At 40.8% G+C, this 20,439-nt stretch overlaps 1 protein-coding gene across 1 annotated transcript in view; it reads left to right on the top strand.

Moving 5' to 3' along the window:
- The window catches only part of SRBD1 (S1 RNA binding domain 1), a 137,028-nt gene that overhangs the window by 27,287 nt on the left and 89,302 nt on the right, over positions 1-20,439 (top strand). Inside the window, exons 12-16 of the mRNA XM_075204128.1 lie at positions 2,121-2,224; positions 4,503-4,610; positions 9,731-9,888; positions 10,897-10,993; positions 13,915-14,022. Of these exons, the coding sequence (XP_075060229.1) occupies positions 2,121-2,224; positions 4,503-4,610; positions 9,731-9,888; positions 10,897-10,993; positions 13,915-14,022 (575 nt within the window). The remainder of the gene's footprint in view (positions 1-2,120; positions 2,225-4,502; positions 4,611-9,730; positions 9,889-10,896; positions 10,994-13,914; positions 14,023-20,439) is intronic.

The raw sequence follows: 20,439 nt of genomic DNA on the forward strand, positions 1-20,439 counted from the left end.
GAGAGAACCATGACTTCAATATCTACATGCAGGAAGAAATTTAAAAACAGGGAATATAAGATGGTTGGAATAAAATACATTTATAGTATATTTTATATGATATATATATATATATATATATATATATATATTACATTTAGGGACTATGTAGAGTTTCCTTCTTCTGTCTGTTTTACCCAGTTTGTTTATTAATTTACTATGTTTGTCCCCAATTGTAAAGCGCTGCGGAATATGTTGGCGCTATATAAATAAATGATGATGATGATGTTTGGGTATCCCACCTCCAGTCTTTTATAACCGAGGCAATATCAGAGGCATATTAATAACTAAATTGGAGGACTCTCCCTCCCCTCTCTCAGGATTTTGCATCACCAACAAGAGTCTCCTATGATATACAGGAAATATAAACCGTTATTATTGGCAATAAACTTACCATGTGGCAGCCCATTAAAAAATGCTACGGCCATTGTGTCCTCCCTCGCCCCTCTTTCTATTGCCTAGAATGTTCAATAAAACACTATTTACAAGAAATGATACTGCCTGTTTCTTACACTGGAATGCTGCAGGAAAATGTATACTATGTAGCTGGAGATGAACACTTGAGAAGTAAAACACATTGGCTGCGGAGAGGGATGATTAACCCTTAACATTTCAATCCCGGGGGTCGGTAACATTTTTACAAACACAGGAATGTTTTATTAAATCCCAATCATATATCTTGCACTGAAATGTAACCTCGCATATCAACTTGCCACTGAAAAGCACTTCATAGCTTTTATTCATTTTTGACTCCTTTTTAATGTACAGACCTGGGGGTATATTTACTAAACTGCGGGTTTGAAAAAGTGGAGATGTTGCCTATAGCAACCAGATTCTAGTTGTCATTTATTTAGTACGTTCTACAAAAAGGTCAGCTAGGATCTGATTTGGTTGCTATAGGCAACATCTCCACTTTTTCAAACCCGCAGTTTAGTAAATATACCCCCAGAAGTACATTTTACAAATTAAAAAGTCGCTTCCACATTTTTTCGATTATAAATATTCTGAACCAATTTTTTTCAAGAGCCACGTAAGTCAAGCTTTCCGTAAATTAAGAATTGTTTTCTCATATTTTACATATTCAGTATACAAGTACTTTTTTAGACTTTGATTTATTTATTTTACTTTTACTTTTTATATATTTTATAAATAGAAACCTTAATTGGGTTGTTTTTGTGGTGCTATCGTATTGATAGGCATGTTTGAAACGTTTGATGACCTCATATGTTCAGACTGGACTCATGAGAGCTGCCAGTTAGTTTATTTTACATAGGTAGAGATTTGTTTACATAAGGAAATGTCAGAATATATTCTACTTCTATTTTAATATATGAATTCTGTTATTGAGCCGTCATTGTACGTAGCTAATAAATGTATTCCATGGGGACTGTAAACCACAAAAATGTAAATAAAAAATCTATGTTAACTTGTATGTTCAGCGACTCGACGGCAACATGCTACAATTTCTATTTCATATGTATAAAATTTGTGTTGCGTTCTTCTTGTTGCTAATATAGAGCAAGAATATTTAACCTTTTTGAGTCATGACCCAAATTATGTTTGTGAATCCGCTTCAAAACCAATTCTGTTTCTTAATGATGTACTTTCTTTTAATCACATTACTGCTTCTGTAAATGATGTACGTTCTTGTTAAAGTATGTAATGAATATGACATTTGGAAGCTACGACTGATTCCATTATATGACTAATATATTAATAGGCAGCACAATGTAGGTTATAATCGCAATGTACATGTATTTCTGTGACGGTCTCTATGATATATGATGGTGTAAACGTGTTTGTGCAGTAATATATTTTTATACTGTATTGATCTTGTGTAGACGACGAGTTAAAACGTTATTTCTTTCTAACTGTTTCTCTATGGTTATGAATATTAATATTAGTGTTAATAGTGGCATTATTATTATTATTATTATTATTATTATGTTTAATGAGCCTGAATGCAATGGGAGCTTGCTCCTGCAGAATGTCATAAAGTACTTACATGGATGTTGACTTGATAAGTTTACCTTTTGGGTACTCATGTGTCATCTGTCTTTGCCATTTATGTTTGTGCTCAGATTCTGGCCATTAACCGTGGGGAAAATCTGAAAGTCTTGACAGTAAAGGTCAGCGTTCCTGACAGGGCGAAGGATGCATTCAGTAGGTGGTGTGTGAATGAAAGGTCTGTATACATTCTACTAGAATCCCTTTTTATTCAGCTCGGACTGACAAGCCTCTTCCATGTCCTAGCACATTATACTGAGATTTGCGCCAATACTATTTGTTAGATGGAAAAGCCCTTGTTCCTGTTTTATTGAAGCCTTTTGACTGATTCGGCTCCATGTGTTCTGTGGCGTTGGGATCTGAGAGAAGACAATTCTCAGCAGCTTGCCGACGTTTAAATAATTGAAATCTCCTATTTATACTGTTGTGTAGAGAACAGCTATATTTATGGTGATATGGGGCCGGATTCATTAAGGATCTTAACTTAAGAAACTTCTTATTTAAGTCTCCTGGACAAAACCATGTTACAATGCAAGGGGTGAAAATTAGTTTTCTGTTTTGCACATAAGTTACTGTTTTTTTTCATGTAGCACACAAATATTAACTTTAAATTTCAGTGTACAAAGCTATCAAGTATTTGTGTGCTACATGAAAAAAAACAGTAACTTATGTGCAAAACAGAAAACTAATTTTCACCCCTTGCATTGTAACATGGTTTTGTCCAGGAGACTGAAATAAGAAACTTATTAATTTAAGTTCCTTAATGAATCAGTCCTATGGTGTCCAAGACAATGTTTTATTCACGCGTTTTTTTTGTTTGTTAGTTTTTTAAATGATGGAGCCTTAGAAGTTTACGTCTCTCCGCTGTTATCTGTGAAAGATGGGGAATAGATTCTCGAAAAGACTTTGTGCCCTTATTTTGCCCACAGTCACAGTGATTGCCGAATGATTGGAGTACATGGAACTGAAGGCGTGATATTTTATCATGCTATAACGGAGCGTTAGTCACGCCTTACACTATGCTCTTTTTCTGCCCATAAATTATACTCCATTTTTGGCACCATCTGCCCTTCTCCATTCCAGCTTCATCATCGTACTACACACAGGTGACTTAGACATGCTCTTCCAATGAGCTCTATCCCTCTTACAGCTCTAATATGGTAACAATTTAAGAATTGGAAATGTCACATTTGTGATAACTGGGTTAATATAAACGGTGGCGTAATCCACAGCAGCCAGTCAGATTCTAGCAGTCATCTTTCTAGTAGGCTCTACGGCACCTTGTTCTGACCACCCGTTCTCATGGATGCCTCCGATGGTCTATTCATGGGAGTAAATGTTACTTTTTTTTTTTGTTATTTTTTTTAAATGGGGGGAGAAATATTTATTACACATCTATAAATGTGGAAACTTTGAAAGCTTGTTCTATGCGGCGCTCTGTGAGTTCCGGAGAGACCAGCTGCTTCTAGGTTCCATTCTGCATCAATGTGACCAACAAGACCGAGATATGCACTGATCAAATATAAAAAAAGAATCTTGTGGCAATGACAGGCGTATGTCTTGCTGTTCCCATACCGTGAGAATGTTTGACAGATGTATGTAACATAGTTATCTATCTGCAAACTACTGTTCTCATGGCTCAGCCATCTGGGGCTTGAGCTGCCCTGGAACACCCTAAATTAGGGTTATGGGGCCTGATTCATTAAGGATCTTAACTTGAGAAACTTCTTATTTCAGTCTCCTGGACAAAACCATGTTACAATGCAAGGGGTGCAAATTAGTATTCTGTTTTGCACATAAGTTAAATACTGACTGTTTTTTCATGTAGCACACAAATATCAACTTTAAATTTCAGTGTACAAATAAGCTATCAAGTATTTGTGTGTTACATGAAAAAACAGCCAGTATTTAGCTTATGTGCAAAACAGAATACTAATTTGCACCCCTTGCATTGTAACATGGTTTTGTCCAGGAGACTGAAATAAGAAGTTTCTCAAGTTAAGATCCTTAATGAAATTAGACCCATGGACAGGAAGTCTGACGCATATGTCTCCCATATAACCAAGCCCTAGTCTAAAATATCTTTAGTTGGGATACGTTCCTGGAAGTTGCATAGATTTGTGAAAGTAACTTAGATTTTTTTTGTTATTATATTGCTCTGTATAAATAGCTGCTGCCGCTGACCTTGCATTTTCGGCTTTGCGGTCCTATAACTTGAGTTGGAAATGTCACCTTATGATAAGTCAATCTTTATATTCGTGCAGTGTACTAGGCATGACAATACATGTAATTTATGCCAACATCAAGTTGATTACTATTATACTTCTAGACATTTTCTCTTTGTTACATTATTCCTCAAATTATAGACAGTGTCGCTTACTTTATGTAATAATCTACTCTTAGACAATGTTACACCGTGACAGTTATTGACTTTCAATTATTCCCGTTTTTTGAAGGTGGAGACCAAAGCAGTTTGCAAGACCGGAGCTAATGCAAATACTGCATAATTCTGTAGAAGATTCCTACAAGCGCTTAATTTATCCTCTTCTCTGCAGAGAGTACCGGTATGTAAATCCGTAGAACAAGGAAAGCATGTACGTGCATTGACTGTATGAGGGAATATATGTTTGGCGTACTTTCGCTTTATGCATGCAAGAAAACAAAATTTGCACCAAAGAACGCAACTACATGCAATTCACCTTTGCACGTAAATGACTGCCTACGATTTGAAGGGCGGAATGGGGAGGGGAAAGGCCGTATGCACGTACTCAACGTTCAGTAAGGGTGGGCTGAGGGTTGATTACACGCGCAAGCAGCCAATTCAAGCTCTGGGCATCTCTAAGGTTTGTGTTCTTTGGCAGTGTCATTTACACCAGCTACAGGGGAGGTGCCGATTGATAGTGACGGACACGTAGGTAGGATAGTCAAACGTGTGCAGTTAGGAGCAGCTGTAAAATTAATTCTATGTACAGCACGTGTTGAGAACATCCGGATAAATGTATTTGATGGGGAAATAAATGAATCTGGCCCATAATGTCTTGTAATCTGCATTGTTTTATGTGTTTATTCATTAGATAAATAAACGACATCAATATCTACAGTTCAATAAAGCCCATTTTCATGCTTTTGACATTTGTCTGAGAGATATGGGCGAGACTGAAACTTTCCTTTTCTTATATTCTTGGTTTTAATTCTCATTTAAAGGGAAAGTCCACTTTTGGACAAAACCCCAGTATTGCTCCTACCCCGTGAAGTGCTGGAAGCCAATCATTGTCAGCATTTATTTGTATAGCAGCAGCAAATTCGTAGCGCTTTACAATTGGGGGCAAACACAGTAATAAAACTATACTGGGTAATACAGGCACACAGAGAGGTAAGAGAACCCTGCCCGCAAGCTTACAGTCTGTGGGACAGTGGGAGCTTGATATATGAGGTTAAGTGCTACATATTGTATATTGGTTCAGCCAGAATGCAAAGGTAAAAAGGGCTTTGTGGGCTGTGTGATCCCATCCCACTATCAGCTCACGGTGCCAGAAGAGGGAACCTGTCCTGTCCTTTCCCATTGCACTCAACACCCCGGAGCATACTCCCTCTTCTGTTACTATGATCTCACTGCACCATCGGACCTCAGGTAACCTATTGGAAGAGTAGGGTCTGCCTTTTGTCTGCATTGTTGGGGATCAGGTGCCATATTGTAATTCTGGGGAGTTGTCCAAACTCCCCCTTTGAATTCTAACATAGGAATTGGGAATATTATACAACGCCTATTCACATTGGTTTGTTTTATATTTTAGTGTTTGCGATTAACCCCAATTACTTTTATTTGCTATTATAGTTACATAACAAATGCCAAACTTTTTCGAAGTTCCAAGTGAAAGTAATTCTACAGTTCTCAAATATATTTAAGGCGTGCTATATAATCATTACACAATGCTTTTGGATGATTAACAAGAACGTTACAGCCTTTTCAAAAGGCTGAAATAATTAAAATGTCGTCTGTGATAGAAATATATCCAGTAGCGTAAATACGGTATAAATTGTTTCTGCACCAAATGTTGTTTATCATCAGCTACTCATTCCCAGCCATCAAAAAGATGTTGTAGCGAACGCCACCCAGATTAAAAGCCTCATTGCCAAATACTTCATATATTTGCTCCGTCCAGATGTACAGAACCAAATATTCCTGTTTAAAAGCAGAACATTTCCTTACCCCATAAAATTTAGCCCTGCTGTGATTTAAGAGCGCACTGTGAGCATACAGTACCGGGACACGCCATCCAAGGCTCCCGGTGCCAGCACAATAGTTTATTATCTAGTGACAGGTGGGGAAATATTCACATAGATTTGTGGAATTACTGACCGAGCCCAGGGCCTGTTATTTCATTACATTTCTTCACCCCGCCTTCTAAGATTCATATTGTCTTTCACGTCTGAAAATCTGAGCTTGTTGAACTTGGCACTTGGCAACTTGTTTTTGTAGGATTTTTAGGTAGATAAGATCATGAAGTTTACACTGAAATAGCTTGGCTTTCAATCCGTCAGATCTTGCCATATTAGTGTCCTTTGCTGTGTCAATAATGCTGTTACAGGATACAGGCAGAATTTTTTTTTAGTATACGGATAAAATGTTAATGTGCAATTTGCAGCTATGAACGCTGCAGACTTAAATACTAAAACAGAAGAGAAATATTGAAGGGACATCAATGTATGAAGGGGGTTTTCTCCTAGAGAAGTCCCTTTATGCAATTTACTGTACTTTTCTAGCTTCCTCCTGTGCGTTGTTGCCATTTACGTAGATCACCGAGCAGATCTCTTTACGTAGATCACGGAGCAGATCTCTTTACGTAGATCACGGAGCAGATCTCTTTACGTAGATCACCGAGCAGATCTCTTTACGTAGATCACCGAGCAGATCTCTTTACGTAGATTACCGAGCAGATCTCTTTACGTAGATCACCGAGCGGATCTCTTTACGTAGATCACCGAGCGGATCTCTTTACGTAGATCACAGAGCGGATCTCTTTACGTAGATCACCGAGCAGATCTCTTTACGTAGATCACCGAGCAGATCTCTTTACTCAGATCACCGAGCAGATCTCTTTACGTAGATCACCGAGCAGATCTCTTTACTTTCCTCACCCTTGGGCTAGGTACATAATGAAGAATTTTTCGACCAACGTGTTTTCTACAACGATATTACTAACGACTGAAGGTCCGATCGCTCGGGCGATTCATACCTACACACTAGACACATTTTAAACGATTAACGAAAGACCGACCGGCCGGGCAACGACTTTTAACAGCCATATTGCCGTGTTAAAAGATTTGGTTTTCGTACACACTGAAGCGACATACGTGGTCTCTGTAGCGATATCCCCAAGAATTTGAAAAAATGGGCCGAGCATGTTCATTGATGTTCAATATGTTCATCTAATTACCTATTGACTGATGTGCGGACACCGCACCATGTGGGAGACGTACAGGCCTTAGCAATTTACATTCACACACCCCCAAATGAGTCGCAGCTCGAGGAACTATTGGCAGTTGGTCGTGGATCGATCAGAAATCTATACACAGTACATGATCATAAGGTGATTGGAACGAGATTATTAAACAGTACGACCCATCAAATGAACCAACAATCGTCAATTTAGAGCGACTTTGACCATTGTGTATTTATATACACTAAGCCGACATCTCAACAAATTGTCATATGTCGGCGGTTTTGTACGATGTTTGGACGAAAATGCTCCAGTGTGTACCTAACCTTGTATACAACACATCTCTGTTATATTGTGTACATTCTGTGCAGAGAACAGCCTTGTGACATATCCAAGGGCAACAATACGACTCTCTCTGATTGTATAAGAGACGGCTGAAAACACAGAAGAGAGCCTGGAAGGAATAGCAAAGTATTTAATATAAAGATGCATAAGATCATGTAGGATTCAGTAAATTAATGTATTCTCTGTACAGCAGACGGTAGAGTCATCCTCCCCCAGAGAACACAGTCAGTCTTCAGTTTTCCTAAGTTTGTTTAACATCGGTGGATTTACTGAAGGTTATGTTTGTTCCGTTTAAACAGATTGCAAAATGTTGGTTCGTGCTGGTCTATGGTCCATTTTGTAATAATTATTATTATAGTGCAAAAGTGATGATGTATAAATGAAGAGTTCTGATTTAATCTTTAGTGTTCAATAAGAACATTTCTGTAGGACAGGGAAGAAGACACTCCCTACTGTATAATATTAAGGATATAGGAAGTCAGCTCAGAGATCCGTCACCTGTGTGATGTCATCACGGTTTATTATTAGAAATAATGCACTCCTTAAATAGCAGTAGGGGCTTCTGAGTCTGTATAAAAGCGGTCTGCCTACATTCTCTTGTATATGGTCACAGAAGTCCTCTGTAACTTTTAGTCTCTTTATCATTTACAGTACACTATGCCATATACTTATTTTTGTATAGAACATACAGTTAATATGCTGTGCTGTACATATAGTTGTTTCTGGAAGAGTTAGTTTCACTTCCCAAGCAAGTTTACAGTCCAGTATTTCGTTGCCCAGCAAATTGGGAGACAAAGTGACTTGTTCAAAGTCACAAAAAGCAGGGACTGGATATTAGAACCAGGCTCACCAGCAGCCTCTGTCATTACAGTTAGGCTGGGTACACACCACACGATGCATTATTGTTAACGATTTTGCCAACAACTGAAAGTCCTGATCAGCATGCCGGTTCATGTCTACACACTATACACGTTTTATAAAATTTACCTTCAAATCCTTGCTCTACATCTGTCATAACCATCGGCTGAAAAGATTGTGACTCTGTAAACTCTATGGAGGTCTGCCTTCACTGCTGGGGGCGAGTGCGTACACACTGCAGAATTTGCCCGACATCGTTCCATTGTTTATAGAGATTTTTAGTCCGTTTATAAAATTGAATCAGATGAAACGCTGGGCTTTAAAACGCTAAAACATGATTGTGGCAGTGTGTACAATGTGATATCAGACCTAACGGTTGTTTATCACGTGATTGCCACGACAATCGTGTGAAAAAGCTGTAGTGTTTGGGCAGCTCGGGGGCTTAGTGGTTAGCACTTTTGCCTCACAGCATTGGGGTCATGAGTTTCTTTCCGGACCATAGCATTATCTGTGTGGAGTTTGTATGTTCTCCCCGTGTTTGCGTGAGTTTCCTCCGGGTGCTCCGGTTTCCTCCCACATTCCAAAAACATACTAGTAGGTTAAATGGCTGCTATCAAATTGACCCTAGTCTGTCTGTGTGTGTGTGTTAGGGAATATAGACTGTAAGCTCCAATGGGGCAGGGACTGATGTGAGTTCTCTGTACAGCGCTGTGGAATTAGTAGCGCTATATAAATAGCTGCTGATGATGATGATGTAGTGTGTAGCCGCACTCCTTCTCCTGTGAAACCCCCACATGAACACCCTGCATGCAGTCACATTGATCATCAATGATGCCTATTCTTTAAGCGTTCCCATCTGCTCATGACATAATGTTGTTGCCACGGCATTCTATTATGCCAATATGCTGTGAATAAACCTGCTAGGGCATCAGTTATAAGACTTTGTTACTATGATGGATTGTTACGCTTTATCAATGGGGTGATCTTCAGCTTTAAACAAAATGTCTTAAACTGCTTGTTTTTATTTTGTATTCTGACAGGTCAAAACTAACTTCAGAAGCCGAGAAAGAGTCTATTATGATGTTTGGGCGAAACTTGCGTCAGTTGCTCCTCGCGAGCCCGGTTAGAGGACGAACTATAATGGGTGTGGATCCTGGATATAAGCACGGCTGTAAGCTGGCCATCATTTCACCCACCAGTGAGTGTTCCCATTATCATTGTACTCATTGACGAATGGCATATACACCCTTGACAGCAGAGGTGATGTACTGATATCCGCTCTGGGCAAGTAGATGCTTGCAGATCACATTTCCAATGGAATAGATATCTAGGTCACCTATCTTAATACAAATTTCCTTCTGTATAGTGTCTCTCTGGGTCTTGCGCTCCCATAGAGCGCCAACATTTCAGGGGGCGCCTTAAACACGGGTGGTATCATGCCACTCATTTGGTGATTTTCTTATCCATGGCACCCCTGCATTAGGCTCCTTCTGCATCATGGATTTAATTAAAACTAAATTTAAATGTCAGAGGCTGGGAGTGTGAACCCCTCCCTCACCACCCCTCTCGCCCCACCACCCCTCTCACCCCACCACCCCTCTCGCCCCACCACCCCTCTCACCCCACCACCCCTCTCACCCCACCTGCTTGTTCCACAAAGGTAAAAAAGCTGTAGGAGGGGTATTCTGAGGGGACAGTGAGGAGAGGGGGGCACAGTGCCTCAGGCTGGAGCCCGGATGCTCTAGTGTCAAATTAACTAAATGATTTTACTCTGCTGTGGCTTTAACTTAAATTCTTCATGAGTCCCATTGGAATTGCTTTCCTTTAGTCTGAGTGTACAGACTTCCCGTCCCATCCTGGCTCTGTTTTATTATGTAATCATCAGTGTTTCTGCTTTGTTTGTCAGAGTCCACTTTTGGCTCTCGCACCTTTGCTTCTGTCTATTCCCTTTGTCCTTTCCTGAGAAGAAACGGAACAATGAAGGACTCAGATTGAAGATTTGTATTGAAATTAATGTGGCTTCTCAAAGCCAAATTTCCAGAGTAGACGCCAGAGGGAACATAGGGTGAGCACACAGCTGAGGAGAGAAGGGAAACAGTGTTTCCCTGAGCAAAACGATGAGCCTGCAAATATTTTTGTCAGGGCAGTGCATATAGACATTCTTATTTGTGTACAGTTGTCAGTCATGTGCATTTGTGTTCCCTAGATCAGATCCTCACCACGGATGTTGTTTATTTGCACATGGGACATGGGCGCGGGATGCACGAAGCAGAGAAAATAAAACGACTGTTGCTGCATTTCAGGTAAGATCATTTTATTTGTCGGTTCTTGTTATTTCACTTTCATAGAATGATTTCACGATATCAGCAGAGACTGTTACTGTGCCCTGCACTGTGTGTGCTAAACTTTACCTTTTATACTTTCGATAATGATCACAGTCATACTAATATAGTTGAGCTTGGACGGACTCCAGCAGCATACGCAGAGGTATTCTCAACGGCCTAATAAGTGCTAACATGATAAAACAGGGGTTGTTGGGGCGTATATCTACGGCGGGTGTGGGCCTAATTCCCTGTTGTCATATGAACTCATATGGCATACTTTCCCAGAATGCCCGGGAGACTCAAGAACGTCTAGGAGGACTCCCGGGATAGCAGCGCAACCTCCCGCATCCTGCCCACTATCCTAGTGAAGTGAGTGGGTACAGGGATTTATGACGCCTCATGCTAGGCCCACCCACTGCTGTTTTAGTCCGCAAATTGCGGGATTGAGCAGCAGGATCCCCCTCAGGGGAGTTTTAAAAAATGTTACGACCATTAAAAGTTCCGGCCATTACGGGATCATCGTGGGACATCACAGGGATTGCCTTTATCATGTTAGTTCCGCATCAATGCATGGGAGATCTGAGTTATACTTACCACTCCATGCATTGCTAATAGATCCATCAAATTAATGTATCTCTCTATTCTCCTTTATATCCCTGTATTTATACCACAGGCACACTTCTGATTGCTGGTATAAATACATAGGAACGATCTAGTAACTGTTGCATGAAGGCACATCCGAGCCAGTAAATTAAAATGTGGTAGTAGCCCTGACCCATCTCCGTCCGGAATAATCTCTATAAATAAATGGTTATGTAATGTATAATTGAGATTTCCATGGAGAGTCCCTGTAATACTTAATCTCTACCCACCAAGCACCAGACAGCTGCAGCAGTGACACTGACGAGTACAAGCGACGTCTTCGCACATTTTCTGGCTGATAATTAAAAATAGGTTAATTTTCTGGGCAATACATGATAGATAGCACAGTAATAATTAATTCTGAGGTCATTATCATGTTTTCAGGGCAATACCTATCAAACTGAAGTTGCTGTAGGGAAGATTGGAGAGAGGCTAATTGATCAATTATATGTTAATTGAATTGATCTGTAGTTTTGTGGGTAATTGTGTTTTCTGAATACGGTAGTGAGAACTAGGTCAGTGTAGATTCACTTGTTTAAAAATGAATCATGGAGATAATTAGTTTGTATTGCTACTTGCGTATGATGGTGAGAACATCTTCAGTCTGTTTTTTATGATAATTTTTTGGGAAGAAAAAGAAAAGAGTGAAACCTTGTCAGTGTCACGTATGAAACTGCAGCATTGTGAGCTATTTATTACAGAATCTGTGTCTTATGTGGCATGAAGCAGCAGATCGTAGCAAATAAGATATAGGTATGCACCACATTAAGAACCATCTGCACTCTACACAGAATAAGGTGCAGGTATCCCCCAGCATTCTACACAGAATAAGGTGCAGGTATCCCCCAGCATTCTACACAGAATAAGGTACAGGTATGCCCCAGCATTCTACACCCAGAATAAGGTACAGGTATCCCCCAGCATTCTACACCCAGAATAAGGTACAGGTATCCCCCAGCATTCTACACCCAGAATAAGGTACAGGTATGCCCCAGCATTCTAAACCAAGAATAAGGTACAGGTATCGCCCAGCATTCTACACCCAGAATAAGGTACAGGTATCGCCCAGCATTCTACACCCAGAATAAGGTACAGGTATCCCCCAGCATTCTAAACCAAGAATAAGGTACAGGTATCGCCCAGCATTCTACACCCAGAATAAGGTACAGGTATCCCCCAGCATTCTACACCTAGAATAAGGTACAGGTATCCCCCAGCATTCCACACCCAGAATAAGGTACAGGTATCCCCCAGCATTCTACACCCAGAATAAGGTGCAGGTATCCCCCAGCATTCTACACAGAATAAGGTACAGGTATCCCCCACCATTATACACAGAATAAGGTACAGGTATCCCCCAGTATTCTACACAGAATTAGGTGCAGGTATCCCCCAGCATTAAACACAGAATAAGGTACAGGTATCCCCCAGCATTCTACACCCAGAATAAGGTACTGGTATCCTCCAGCTTTCTACACAGAATAAGGTCCAGGTATCCCCCAGCATTCTACACCCAGAATAAGGTACAGGTATCCCCCAGCATTATACACAAAATAATGTACAGGCATCTCCCAGCATTCTACTCAGATTAAGGTACAGGTATCCCCCAGCATTCTACACAGAATAAGGTACAGGTATCCCCCAGCATTCTACACAGAATAAGGTACAGGTATCCCCCAGCATTCTACACAGAATAAGGTACAGGTATCCCCCAGCATTCTACACAGAATAAGGTACAGGTATCCCCCAGCATTCTACACAGAATAAGGTACAGGTATCCCCCAGCATTCTACACAGAATAAGGTACAGGTATCCCCCAGCATTCTACACAGAATAAGGTACAGGTATCCCCCAGCATTCTACACAGAATAAGGTACTGGTGTGCACCATATTAACTTCTTTCAGCTCCAACATACCGTACTTAACAGTCATAAACATGATCATTTTCTTCTCCATTGAAAACATTTCCCTATTCTATTCCCATTTAATGTGTCTCATCGTTTTCTTTAGAGCTGGTACTTGACCAGGAATTGCGCTACTCTTTCCTAGGTTCTGACTTCTCTGATACCTATTACTTGGTGTATTTCATTAATTTTTTTTAAATGTTGAATGAAATCCCAGCCATAAAATTCCTCTGTTTCCATTTAGTTTTTGTTGCTCTATTTATTACTATACAATTTAACATTTGCTCAGAAATCCTGTACCTGCCCCTCAGTAGGAGAATATAATATAACTTTGTTTCTCTTCTCCCCCTCCAGCTGTCACACGGTGGCTATCGGTAACGGAACGGCATGCAGGGAAACCGAGCGATACTTTGCTGACCTAATTCAGAGACAATTCTTTGCACCTCTGAATGTCGTCTATTGGTAAGAATAGACTTAGTTATGTCACATTCCAACTTTTCTGTTCTAATAAATAGGACATTGTTTTGCCAAATTATAATTTTACAGACTTGCTTGTCAGAGCGGTTTACTGTTTATGAATAAAGCTCTAGAAATGCTGCAGATAGACAGTTAAAAGAACATAATATAAGTATAATTCCATGTTTTTCCTCAGTATCTTTAAATAGCAATCCCCCATCACCCTGATGGCACTTTCCTAAATGTATATAATATGTTAATTTTGTATTTAAGTATTTGTACTTACATGCCTGCATTCAGCCTCAATACAGTGTAATGTAGATGGTTTCAATAGGGGCCTCCTTGAAATTGAAAATCTTTTTCATCTAAAGTTTGTTGCATTCACAAATGCAGGCCTGGTGGCTCTCCAGGGGTTTGTGAAACTACAAGTTCCAGCATACTTTGCCGCTGATAGCCAGTTAATCGCAAGCAGGGCATGCTGGGATATGTAGTTTTACAGTACCTGGGGAGCCACAGGTAGTCCAGACCTCTTCCAATGCATTCGACCACATTATTTTCTTTCTTGTTCTTATTATTATTATTAATTTTTATTTATAAGGCGCCACAAGTTGTCCGTAGCGCCGTACAGGGACAAACGAATTACAATACAATGGGAGACAGCACAGTACAGTAAACAGTAAGCACAGTAACTCAGTAAGCTCAATGCACAGCTAGGGAGGCGGGGGAAGGGAAAGGGAGGATCCGCAAACGACGGAGCCCAAGAAGGAGGGCGCGGAAGACAGGGAGACCCCCAGAGGGGGGAGGAGGGAGCGAGACGGGACAGGGGGTGGAGGACCCTCGAGGAGGAGGGCTAAGTAGCTGGAGAGCAGAGTTAGAAGTGGTGGAAACAGGAGGAGAGATGGCCCTGCTCAGAGGAGCGTACAATCTAAGGGAACACATATTGGAGGATGGTTTATGTAGATGTTACATTGCTGCTGTTTTTGGTGACATGGATGATTTGTGCTTTTAAATCCATCTTTTTTAATGTATTAAAATTCTGGCTAGAGCGCAGATTCGGCATTAGAATGCTTGTGGGACTTAAAGTCTGAAGATTTTTCGTTTTATACCGTTATGTTTTCTTTTCCTTATTATAAGCATTTAGATATACTCTGTTTAGAGACCAGAATAAACGCCGGTTGGATTGTCGCATACATCTTTCTTCTCCATGGCGTTATTTCTTAAGCTGCTAAGTCAGGCCGAGAGATGTCTGGTGTGCAGGAGCCTCACCTCGCGGCCTGATCTCCTCCTAGATTATTTACTTACTGATCACACTAAAGACTCTACATATGTGAGAGATAATTGTGCAGCATATGCTGGGAATAGTACTACTGGGAAGGGAGGGCATTTAGTAAACTTCTTAAATAAAGTGGAAATCTCTTGAAGTATAAACACTTGATGGATTTCAGGTATATTATTTAGATTAGGAGTCATCGAAGGGCTGTCAAATTTTTGCCCGGTGGGCGAGACTCGACCCAGCAGCCTTTTAGGAACATTTTAAGGGAAAAAAATGCAGATGGCCCAGTAACCCATCCCAAGGTACCCTCTATGGGACCCCCTGCCCAGCCTGCCACTGTTAGGAATACATGGTCTTTCTTGTGAAATGTTTCATGTTCAGTAGAGTGCAAATTAGCAGTTATATGCAAAGTTAAAATTAAAGCTAAACATATCCTAATATGTGTTATCTATATACAAATATAATATTATAAACTAGCAGGATGGGGGCCAGTCGCCAGGTCCCTAAACAGCTGGAAATAGCTATAGAAATACAACTGTGTACAGGATAAGAATAAATTGTGATATTTTATACATTTTTCTCTTAATAGTTTTATATGTTTTAGAAATTGTTATATGTTGTCCCTTTATAGAGCTGATTAAATACAGTTGTTGTTTTGTACATGAGAGCTCTGACTTCCGGTGTGGTTTCATTACACTTACAAGAGGACTTCCCGTTCTGCGGGGCTATCCAAGCTTTCAATGGAAATGGCCGCATTTATGTTCTAAATATATGTTTTCTGGCCAGATGATAGTAAATAAAAGTTATATTTCAGAGTGTTCCCCGACAGTCCCCGGTTACTGTAGGTAAATGGGGCATGACCTAGATTGGGCTCTGGTCATGTGAGGATACGGTTATAGGGATCAAGGTCGTGGCCTGATCCGCTCAGGACATGTCCCAGTTTTTTCATGTTCTATTTTGGAATGTTGAGAGAGATGTTTTCAGACACTGAAGAGCTGATGTTCTAAAGTGTTTGTGTTCATTTTCTACATGTAGCTGTTACTAAAAACCACATTAGCCTGAAACACAATTTTATTCACCTATGTGAATTATTTTAGTGTTTCTGTAAAATTGACTTCACAGTATTTTTATTCTTAAAAGCAATGGTGGAAGTCGGGGTGTATGTGGTTGGTATGTCATACCGCCAATTCTCCTACTGGCTTCATTGTATTGCTATCACATTCCATTCACTTACATTCTCATTACAGTTTTTCTGCCACCAGTTACACTTCCACCATTGCTTAAAACACTTAGACACAAAGCCTGAATAATAAAGTCATAAGAAGCAACTTCCATGTTGTTATCGGTCACAGCCAGAGGCGGCACTAAAGCTGTAGCACCGAGACCAGAAGGTGAGGGTGACCTGGCGATGGTGCTCTAACTGCTATGCTGCCCCCTCATGGTGCAATGTGAGAGTTGTGCGCTTCTAGTGATCTGTAGGCAGTCGGAGCTCACTATGCAAATATACTTATTAGTACTGCTGGATTTGGTGCCAGAACAGAGTGACAGTGCCAGAGGTGAATACGTGGACTATTATAGTGGCATGGAGCTGTATATGGACTGTTAGGATGACATGGGCCCGTTTGTGGTGGGCACCTGTCTTTACAAGTGGTAATGCGAGTGATATACATGCATGGAGATCTTATACTGTGCATTGTACTATGTATGATGGGCCTGCTCTGTTTACAGCTATATGAAGTGGGCAGGAGACTTTTAGGATGGCATGGGCCTGTTTGTGTTGGGCACCTGTCTTTACCAGTGGTAATGCGAGTGATATACATACATGGAGATCTTACACTGTGCATTGTACTATGTATGACGGACATGCTCCGTTTAGAGCTGTATGAAATGGGCAGGGGACTGTTTGTGCTGGGCATGGTGCCGTATAGGATGAGGTTATACAGTTGGCTTTGCTGTGCATGGTATATATGCATTTGAATACTTTTTAATGACAGTAAATTCTTAATGTTAATGTCTAGCACAGAGTGATATCTGGTTGGTAAAGCACATTGTGCTATTTGCCACAACAAACCGTCCAATATTACTGGTATTTTGAGCAAAAAAAAGTGAAAAAGCGACAGTAAAAACAATGGCAGAAATGAATTGTCAAAATTTAATTTTTATCCCTCCGTTAGTCACCAGTGACCAGTGTGTATATAACCAAACATGGGGCAGCTGGGGAGGGAGGGGGGGGGGGGGGGGGGTGAACTCATCTATGTAGACAATTCATTATAAATAAGGTATTAAAAGCTTTCATATCTCCAGGGGTTTCAGTGTGGCTACCAGATCAGCTAATTGTAACAGGACACAGGGATAATATGCTGCGGGATTACATTTCAGTTCCTCGGATATATGCAGCATGCCTCCAGTCACTGCCAGGCAAGCAGTTATCTGGACAGACTGCAATGTAGCCAGACGGCTGGTGGTTTTATGTGGCTGATCTGACAACCATTAGTATGGGGACTATACAGTCTTGTATTGAATGCATCTTGTGTCGTGCATATTAACTGCTGCTTATTGAAACATTTCATTGTATAACGGGAACCTTATTTCGTTAAGTATTTCCATTTGTTACAACGAACAAGAACTTCAATATTGAAGTAAAATGAAATATTGGTTCACACATAGGCATTAAATAGAATAGTGACATCTTGTGGTCGCGTTATTATAAAAAAACAAAACCTGCCATAATCCTGGAGTTGCAGTGCTGAGCAGTAACTGGTGTTTGAGACATCTCTCACTCGTGGGAGTACCATTGTTTTACTCCAGAAGTAAATTAACAAGACAATCATTGGTGGTAAGGTTTGTAATTGTTCGGCGTAATGTAAGTTTGATATTATCTGCTGGTGAAGGCAGGTTCCAGCTGTACTCAGTGGAGATTGTATGCCATTAATGTTAATGAATGCTGGATTATTTCATACAGTTGAGAACACACACAGAACTCAGATTGCACATCAGCCGGTATATAGCAGATCTCCTCATTCTGCAGCGTATTACTATGGAAAGTGGCTTGTTCTGTGGCTGATGAAAGTTTTATTAGACTTCAGCTTCCAGTAATGTCTTCTCACCTGACTCACCCTGACAGGGCTTCTTCATCCTGTCAATACTCCAAGTGGGAGCACCCACAGGTACCTGTCACCTTTAGGCCTGCGAGGTGTCAAACTAGCTTTTCTCTCCTCTCACCGGTGTCTGCGGACGGATATTTCTCCCCAGGACGAATCCTCCTCCGATCGCAGAGTCTGGCACTGGGTTGATGTAACAGGCTGTGAGGTTTGCTCTTTTCAAACGTTCAGTCTCACTGCAACCTCTGTGTGGCTCTGACATGAGCACACGCTAGCGTTGTCTTTCCTGCCTCCTAGCATCACGTGTGAAGCTAAAAGTCTTTGACACCTGCCATTTGAACCTTTTTCCTACTGAAAAATGTCATCATTTTCAGACAAGCTAAAGACAGATAACTGATTGTTCTCCCCCCTTGTAAGGATGTTCTCAGGGCATGGGTTATAGATGAATGGACAGGAGACGCAGCAAGCCGTGTTACTGGACATCACAACACGTACAGCACACGTAGTCATGCCTTCACTAGGCCGAGTTACTCTGCACACATCCAGCTCGGTGTTTTGTGATTCGAGCTCTCCAGTGCATGTCGGCTTCGTCCGTCATAGAACACATAGTCACACTGTATTACCACTGACATATATGTAGACGCTGACAGGTGTTAGAAACAAGTGCGGTCACGTCTTCTGAATACTTTCTGCAGCATTTTGTTGCTGTTTTAGATTTTCGTCAAGCTGTTGGATGGGATTGTTACATATTCTTATTTGACTTTACAGTAAGTTTTCCAGCATATAACACATTCATCTAATGTGTCCCTATTTAACAGGAGAGTCCCAGTCTTTTCCACTGCAGCTCTATAATGAAATGACAAGTTTCCCAGACTCCTCCTGCACTTAGATGATCAGTAATAGTAGGATAGGTTTCTATATCTGTTTCACTGAATCTCGCCACCATAGAGTGAGCAAACTGCAAGCCACATCCAGTAATGTAAATTATAGGTTACAACCTGTGGGTTGGATCAAGTCTGGTTGTTCTTTATATTAGGAACTACCTCTTTTCTGGTCTCAGAACAACGACACAGCGACATAAGTTAGGATCTAAATATACAGGATACAATTTACTGTACTTATTTTATCAATAAGTCACTGGTCTGGATTAATGATAACTTCACCTTTCAATAATATCTGTGTTAAAGTAATTATGTCTAAGACACACCTCCCAACTTTTGCAGTTTTTAATTTGGAACAGTTGCGTGCCTGCCCAACCCCCTTCTACTTCCCTAAAAACACCCTCTCGGAGCCATGCGCCTACTGAAAGGTGCTCAGTGCACATCTATCAACTGTCCGGTGACGGGACTATAGTCTTGATCCGTGGGATGGTCGGGACTCTCTCGACTAGATCGGGAATGTTGGGAGGTGTCATTATTATATCCCCAGAAATACATTTTATAATTTTATATATTATATCCCAAGAACTGATTCTTTTTTAAAGGTCCCCGTGCTGGTTGTGGAAGTTCAGCCCTCAGTGACATCACTGCACCGTGTACAATGATTTCAGTAATATACTTCATCTCCCAGCACTGTAGAAGGGGTATTGTCAATTTACACAGGACATCCCCAGCACGGTAAGCATGTATGCATCAATTTAGCAGAACTAAACTGTTCCTTCACTCTCCCGTGACATCATCTGCTGCCTGCACTCTGTGTGGAGCAACAAGTGCTTGAATCCTACTTGCATAGAGAACGTAACACACAAATGAGGTTGTATTAAAGGGCGAAGTACTTACAGTCCTAGGGACACAGCAGACCTAACCACATCTTCCACACTAAAGCCCACAGACACAAAGTCGTATTTATTTCAAATAACTTGTCTAAAAGTAGAAATGTCATTTATCCTGCAGCCATTGTGTGGGATAAGGCAGTATCAACACTTAGAGGAGTACAATCGGGTCAAAATAATCCTCACCCTGATCCACCCTTCCCACACCCACATTTGCTGAAGAATTCACCCACCTTCCCATCAGGGCCATCTTAACTGTATTATGGGCCCCTGGGCAA

The sequence above is a fragment of the Mixophyes fleayi genome, chromosome 3 (assembly GCF_038048845.1).
Source record: "Mixophyes fleayi isolate aMixFle1 chromosome 3, aMixFle1.hap1, whole genome shotgun sequence".
NCBI classification, from domain to species: domain Eukaryota; kingdom Metazoa; phylum Chordata; class Amphibia; order Anura; family Limnodynastidae; genus Mixophyes; species Mixophyes fleayi.